Source organism: Corvus brachyrhynchos, unplaced genomic scaffold (genome assembly GCF_000691975.1).
Source record: "Corvus brachyrhynchos isolate BGI_N302 unplaced genomic scaffold, ASM69197v1 scaffold194, whole genome shotgun sequence".
Classification (NCBI taxonomy): Eukaryota; Metazoa; Chordata; class Aves; order Passeriformes; family Corvidae; genus Corvus; species Corvus brachyrhynchos.
The window spans coordinates 5,032,944-5,040,739 of record NW_008237890.1 but is presented as its reverse complement, the minus strand read 5'-3'; the positions used below and the strand labels follow the sequence as shown (position 1 = coordinate 5,040,739).

The 7,796-nt window shown below is 37.8% G+C and overlaps 1 protein-coding gene across 2 annotated transcripts in view; it reads right to left on the bottom strand.

Annotated features, from left to right (window-relative positions):
- Positions 1 to 7,796, bottom strand: part of CCDC171 (coiled-coil domain containing 171) — a 155,176-nt gene that overhangs the window by 126,532 nt on the left and 20,848 nt on the right. For both annotated transcript variants that reach the window (XM_017732890.1, XM_017732891.1), the window contains exons 6-7: positions 2,220 to 2,312; positions 770 to 930 (exon numbers count right to left, since the gene is read on the bottom strand). In XM_017732890.1, coding sequence (XP_017588379.1) covers positions 770 to 930; positions 2,220 to 2,312 — 254 coding nt within the window. The remainder of the gene's footprint in view (positions 1 to 769; positions 931 to 2,219; positions 2,313 to 7,796) is intronic.

Below are 7,796 nucleotides of genomic sequence, written 5' to 3'. Positions count from 1 at the left end.
CTTTCCCTAAATTTCATGAACTACTATCATTTATTTCACCTACTCCTCAGTTCTCTGCCTTGCAATACCATTCTTCTTCCTGACATTTTCTCACCCCAATATAAACTTCATTCAGCCAAGGAAGAAGACTCGGTACAGTGTATCCTATCTCTGCCCAGGGAATATAGCAAAACCTTTCTTCCAAAAAACATCTGTTACCACGGACACAGCAGATTGTGCGGAGTAGGAAAGGAATCCCAGGTAATTTCATCTGCTCTCGTACACATCGTCCCTTCTTCTATTTTCGTTAGCTAGTTAACACTTTCCACAATCATTCAAAAGCTGAAAATGAAGATTCACCACTACAAATGATACACAACTTCTCAACAGGAGTCTTAAAGATTGATCTAGCTCGTTAAAGTGGAAAATAATATTTTCATAAAAATGTAAGTCTATACAGAAGAAAAAAATCTGTTGGAACCCTGCCATGTGTGCTTTCCTACACTCCTCCCAAGCACACAGGAAACAGGACCCTGTCATAACTATCTTTTCCAACATTTTTGCTTTGGCAAATAATCAGTTACAGATCAGCTATTTTCTTTACCCACCCATATGGTTACTGATATGGACCTATTATTAATGTAACACCAGGTTCTGAACTTCAGGTTGGTTTGGGAAATAGCATCAGATTTAGTTGTTTCATACTGACTGAAAACTATATAAATGTAAACTATAAGTGGTAATCAAGCTGTCTACTGCCATTTTACAATTAATTTAAAGGGAAACTTACACATTGAGTTTTTCCAAGTTCTTTTGGGCATTGTGTTTTTCTCTCTCATATGCACTTTCTAACCCTTGGAACTCTTTCTTGATCGTTTCTAAATCTGAAAGAGCTTCTTCTCGTCTGTCCTTTTCCACATGCACAGCTTCTTCAAGTTCTTGAACTCTTAACTACACCAAGTGATAAAAAGCAATTAAAGCAAGTTAGGAAACACTAACATGATCTTCAGTGCTGTTCTATGGTCTGTTCTGCTTTACAGTAGAGTATATTCTATTAATTCGATATAGAAGCATATACATGTAAAAAACATTGAACACATATAAAAATATAAGAATACATGAGGTTCAAAACAGAGACAAATAGATATGATGATGAAAATTACCTTCTCCTTTGGAGGGGTCTAGAGGTGTCTGAACATTTTCAGTTCTTATTAATACTGAAGCTTTCCAGGGAAATTCTAGTTTTTAAATAGACTCATGAAGTGTGGGACTAACAATAAAGACTACACTTCCTCTCAGAACAAAGCACACTTCTAGCTTATACATGTATGTAAACAAGGAAAAAGACTTTATCAGTTATTCACCAAAAAAACGTAAGTGTCTAAGTTTAAGGAATGTTATCCTCTCAGTTCCTTTGTATGTTGCAGCAACAGAGAGGAAATTAGGCAAACTAAATATTTTCTACTAGTTTAATTATCACTTTTAAAATTTAAGTGCCTGCACATACAGAAGATCAAGAAAATAAGAATTGAAGAATGGCAATGCTTATTTTTGTTACTCGGAAAATAGGAAAAAAAAGATACCAAATTCCCTTCTTTTTTGCTTAGTTTTTCGAAAGTCCAGTAAGTTTGTTAACTAATGTGATATTACTAAGCAATCACCATTTAATTTTTTCAAACTTTTTTTTTTAATAAACCATAATTATTTTACTGAGTCCAACACTATTATTCATATTATCAATCTTTACTGGTAACTGCAAGTATCATAACTTTGAAGATGAAATGTACTCTGAGAAATTATGTTTGAAACTGCAGTTTCAGGATGCATTACACTCTCACTCCTAGAGAAGTCGGATGTATACACCGTATCTCCAAATTGCTCTAAGTGGCCATTCAGAAGATACAGGGCAGGATATTTAAACAGTAGTGTAGTGTTTAACTACTGTGAAACATTTCCTTTACCCTCACACTTCAAATGCTAGTGGCAATTCTCAAACTTACAAATGTGACATCTTATTCTATTATTTATTCTAATAACTTTAAAGTTCCCTGAAAAGCAGATATTCTTCTATTCTGTCCTTTTATATATTATTTTTTATGATTTTGACACTTATTGCAATAAATCTGTTCAGGGTTTTCCCTGGAGCAAGTGTTCTTCACAGTTTTTGGAGCATTGTACCTTCACAACTTCCTCAACTGTTTTACTGTAAACTTCTATGAAATATTTAACAAAAAGTTTACCTGGATAATCTCTGAAGCAAAATTGGATGCTAAATGAGCTGCTCTCTCTGCTTCAATGCTTTCTTCCAGTTTCTTTGTTCTCACTGCAGCTGCCTAAAAGTACATTTTGAGGATATTTAAGTTCAGAGAGATGATATGACACCAAGTTTATTCAACTCATTAAGTATAATAGGACTCCATACACCAACCTGATATAGAACTACTTTGGAACTCTGACAACTCATACCAAGAAACAGATTAAAAAATAATTTTTACATATATACATTATTAAATTAATATTTTCTATTTAATTAAATAAATTGATGTAACATTATGTTATTGCTGCATTTTTTATAATCAGCTAGGATCAGAAATAAAAAAAAAAGTTAAACATTCTACCTATTGCCCCACTATTTGCTCACCTGAAGCAACATAACCAGAGTCTGTATGTTCTGAAATACATTACAATAGAGCATCTACAATTTCATAAATGAGACATGATACACAGAAAAGATTCTTCGAAAATTTATCTGTTTAACCTACTTAATTTTAAAAAATCACAAATAGTGCCGCTGTACTTTCTAAGATTATTCTCATTAAGAATGTCTTCAAAAAGGGTAAGAAGGACCCAGGGAACTACTAGCCAGTCAGGCCTCACCCCAATCCCTGGAAAGGTGATGGAGTGCCTCCTTCTGGATACCATCTCTATCAACATGGAGAACAAGAACGCAATCAGAGAAGTCAGCATGGGTTCAGCAAAGGGAAATCATTCTTAGACAATCTGATTGACTTCTATGATGGGACAACTACCTGGATGGATGAGGGAAGAGCAGTGCATACTGTCTACCTGGACTTCAGCAAGGCTTTCAACACTGTCTTCCACAACATCCTATAGACAAACTAGGAAGTGTGGCCTGGACGAGGGGACAGTGGGGCGGACTGAGAACTGTCTGAAGGGCAGATCCCAGAGTTGTGACCCAAGGCTGGAGGCCTGTCACTACTGTGTCACAAGATTCAGTACTGGGCCTGGTATTGTTGAACTTCTCCATCAGTGACTTGGACGAAGGGGCAGATGCCTCCTCAGCAAGTTCATTGATGACACAGAGCTGGGAGCAGGGGCCAATACCCCAGAGGGCCATGCAGCCCTTCAGAAGGGCCTCGACAGGGTAGAGAGATGGGCAGAGAAGAACTGTCTGAACTCCAACAAAGGCAAATGCAGGATCCTGCACTGGGGGATCCTGGTGGACAAGAAGCTGTCCATGAGCCAGCAGTGTGTGCTGGTGGCCAAGAAGGCCAGTGGTGTCCTGGGGTGCATTAGGAAGAGCGCTGCCAGCAGGTGGAGGGAGGTGATGCTGCCCCTGTACTCAGCCCTGGTGAGGCACATCTGCAGTGCTGTGTCCAGTTCTGGGCTCCTCAGCACAAGAGAGACATGGAGTTGCTGGAGCTGGTCCAGCAGAAGGCTAGAAGGATGATTAGGGGACTGTGGAGCATCTCCCTTATGAGGAGAGTCTGAGACAGTTGGGCCTGTTCAGCTTTGAGCAGAGATGGCTGAGAGGGGACCTCATCAACGTCTGTGAGTATCTGAAAGGAGGGTGTCAGTGGATGGATCCAGGCTCTGCTTGGTCATGCCGAGCAATAGCATGAAAGGCAACAGGCACAAATTGACACACAGGGAAGTTCCACCTGAACATGAGGAAGAACTTCTTTACTGTGCAGGTGACTGAGAACTGGAACAGGTTGCCACGACAGGTTGTGGAGTCTCCCTCACTGAAGACATTCAAGAACCATCTGGACACAATCCTGTGCAATGTGCTCTGAGATGACTCTCCTTCAGCAGGGAGGTTGAACCAGATGACCCAGTGTGGTCTCTTCCAACCTGACCTGTTCTGTGACTCTGTGAAAAATAGCTTGATTAGGACACTTTATATTCTCTAGGTATTATTCCTTCCAAACATCAGCTCCTAATTCACTTTGCCCTTAATAGAGAATTAGAAAACTATGTCCTGCTTCAGTTTGGAAGGACTCCTTAGCATCCTTCCACAGCTGAACATCTGTTAACAGGGCAGTTTTACTCAAAAAATTGTGCCAGCCTATTAAAAGTCAACAATAAATTAAAGTGATGTGGATTTCACTTCTTTTTTATAAGACTTAAAAACTCTGTCTGAAAATAATTCTATTTTAAGTTTCACAGAAGACAAAGGAAGCAGTGAGGAAGGTATCTATTACAACATTTAGAGTGGGAAATGTAATTCAAAAAAAAAAATTAAATTAAGAAATGGAAACTTCACTGAGAATATTTCACTGCATACCCTAAAGAGCAAAAACACTTTTCTGTCTTTAGCTGGCTTGTTCAAGTGTCTGTTCTTACAGCAAACACTGAAATGAAAAAAGTGATTTTGCGAGTAAAGTTTTCAGGCACAACATACTAATTCACAAGCTCTGTACTGAATTTCACTTCTAAGTCTTATTTTATTTCCTGAGCACCTATCCGAAGTAGAACTATGCCTTCATCTCAGCCTCACTCCAGCTGAAACCAGAGATGCAAAACACCATCAAAATGGTTAACTTATCCTCTCAAATGGAAGCCCCTAAAAATGTTAGATTTTTTCAGTCTCAAGATGAAAAATAAAAACTGAAATAACAAATAATAGCTTGAATGAGGGCATGTGCAAGAACTAAAAACTGGAGCAACATGATTCTCCCAAACAGAACATACCAGTATCACTTCTTGGTACAGCTCTTTAAAAGAAGAGTCTGTCTTCTAAGTTAACATGATGGACACTAAATGCAAGGACAAGCCATGTGGTCCGAAGGAAACAAAAATTCCCAGAAATATAGAAACCTCAGTCCTAAGAAAATCCTGGGCTGTAAGTGAAGAAGGCAGGAGCAGGCAGACATCTCTAAGTGCCAATATATCATTCTTTTGACGTCTGAAGTAGGAGCAATTCCATTTAAACAGTAACATTTGTAGATGTTGCCTTTGTGTTGCCACAAGTCACTGAAGAATTAACTTGTAGGATTAGTATGCCTATAAAAAAAAAAGCACTGGCAAAAATTAGGATTTCAGCCACAGACATCTGTGATGAACTCTGGAATAGGAGAAACAGCTCCTTTTTACAAACAAGACAGTGTATCTAGCCTACTGGAAAAGAGTTATGAATGCTCTTCCTAACCAAAGAAGAGCCAGATGTACCTGACAGGTATCCAGTGTAAAGCATTCAAACAGATTCAAGATAGTATACAGAGAAAAATCATATTAGAAACTAGAAATCAAACTTTGACACAAAAGTATCATCTTACAAATTGTATCCCCATATAAAGGCATGAGAAAAGTGACTTCTTCAAAACTGGTGTTTCTTCCTACAGTTAAACACCTCAATGCCCTATTGTTGCTTTTGAAGCTCCTCTTCTTCTAGACTTTGATTATTTAAAGCTTTGCCTCAGTAGTTTGTTACAATTTTGATTTTTAAAATCCTGTTTAAATTAGTTCACTTACCTCCAAAAAACAAAGAGCCAAGGAAAGAAACAAATCTTTTCATTCAAGATAAGTCACTGTCAGAGATTTGACAGAACTACCACTAATTTTTTGCATTATTAGAAACCAAAGATGAAGAGTAAACTGTGTTCTTTCCAAAAGTCTCAGAAGATTACTCAGGCAAACCTTAATCTTATTTTACCAGTCTATATACTATATCCAAAAGATCGGATGCTTAAAAGAGCTTGCAGAAAAGCTACATATGTGTATTGAGGAAGTCATGTAAATTCTGACTGTGGAGCAATAAATATTCTTTTTCCTCTGCTCTATGATTACCTTGCTGAAGCTCACCGTTCACCATAACTCTAGCAAATTTAAACAAAGTCAGATGCCAGCAAATCATTGAGAAATCAGTCAGAAAAAAACCCCAAACTTTATGAGAGATATCAAACCACCCACTACCACTTAAGCATGGCTAATCAATACAGATTTATTAATAGAAAAAAATTCAGATTTGCTTAGACTGCTCTAAGGAAAAGAATCTTGGTATTTCAGTCTATTGAACTGCACATCAGCCATAGAACTTGCACCTGGATCCGAAGCTGAGTCTGAAGACTCAGCTGGGAAGAACACAGCTGCAACAAAATGCCATATAGAAAATCTATTCTATCTTGCTGATGAAGGTTCAAACAGGTTCTACTTATATGCACTTCATTTCACAGTGAGAAGCTGCATACTCCACCAGTGAGAGCCATCTACTACACATTCCATGAGTAGAAGAAAAATGTCAGGGATGAGTCTAACCTGTAAAACCATGGTAAGAATTCCAAAAGGAGAAATAGGAAGGAGTTTTGTTTTCCTCTCTGACAAACAGAAAGACACTAGTATCAGAATCAAGTTAGACAGGCAAACGTCTTTGAATCAAATGAAAGATGAGAATCAGTATCCTTACTGAATCACGTCTGAAAATTTTACATGATGCTTGTCTACACAAAAGAGGCTGTGTGAAAACAATCTAGAGCAAGCTTGCAGGCCACAGATATCCAGATCATAGGCTTTTATCTCGGAGTCAAATGGGAATACATTCTGGTTTAACATGGAAAGCTTCTTGTCAGGTCCAAATCCATCTCAAAGATGGATCAAAAAGTGAGTTCTCCACTGATTACACAGTGTTTGCTCATCCAACATGGAAAACATTGGTTATACAAAAAGATTCAGTCCCTTGTAACTTTCATGTGCACCTAACAAGACATATGAAGGCAGACATCTTACTTAAAATAGAAGACACAAACTCATGGAATTTCTGAAGTTTCCTTAGATATTCAAGCTGATTGATTTCAGCCATAATTTAAAGAACAAATCTGGGATCAGTTTCCATGATAGCACAGACAATTTTGACTTTTGAGATACACTAAATAAAACTGACTAAGAAAAATTCAATGCCAGCGTTTAAACTTTCAGGCAAACATGCTTAGGTTTAATCTCTTAAGGTTCTGTCACTTTTTTCAGTGTCCCGTTGCATATCAATGCTAATGTGGTTTCTAGGAGACACTTTCTACACACTTACAGTTTCCAGTACCATTTTCCAAACTGTCCTTTGTAGCTTCCACTTTTTTGTCCCTCAGACTTGCCTGAAGTACTGCAATATTGTGAGTAGTGGTGTACTCCATACTGAAAGCCTTAATTTAGTACCTACATGATACATTGTGCAATACCACATCTGCTGTTTGACATTTACATTTAGATAAAAATACCCTTTATCAGACAAGCAACTAGGAAAACAGTAGGGGAAAAGAAGCAAAAGATACATTTACAACACTAACTAAGCTTAGATATAGCAATGGAAATAAGTTTTCTCTTTTCTGCTTCTATTTAAACCCCTTCTGCAAGATGGTTCAGTTATCAGGATACTTACACTTACCCAAGGCTTATGTCCAACCACTATGTGAAATGCTCAGCCAAGATAGTTTTAAGTGAAGAGGACACACATGTGCCTCATATCTGGATCAGCATACAACCATTCTGTTTGTGTTTCCATATTCAGACTCAGATCTTTTTCCTACTTAAAAGCATTTCCCTATGGCTCATAGCTTAAACCAGGGGGTCTAAACACAACTGTGGGA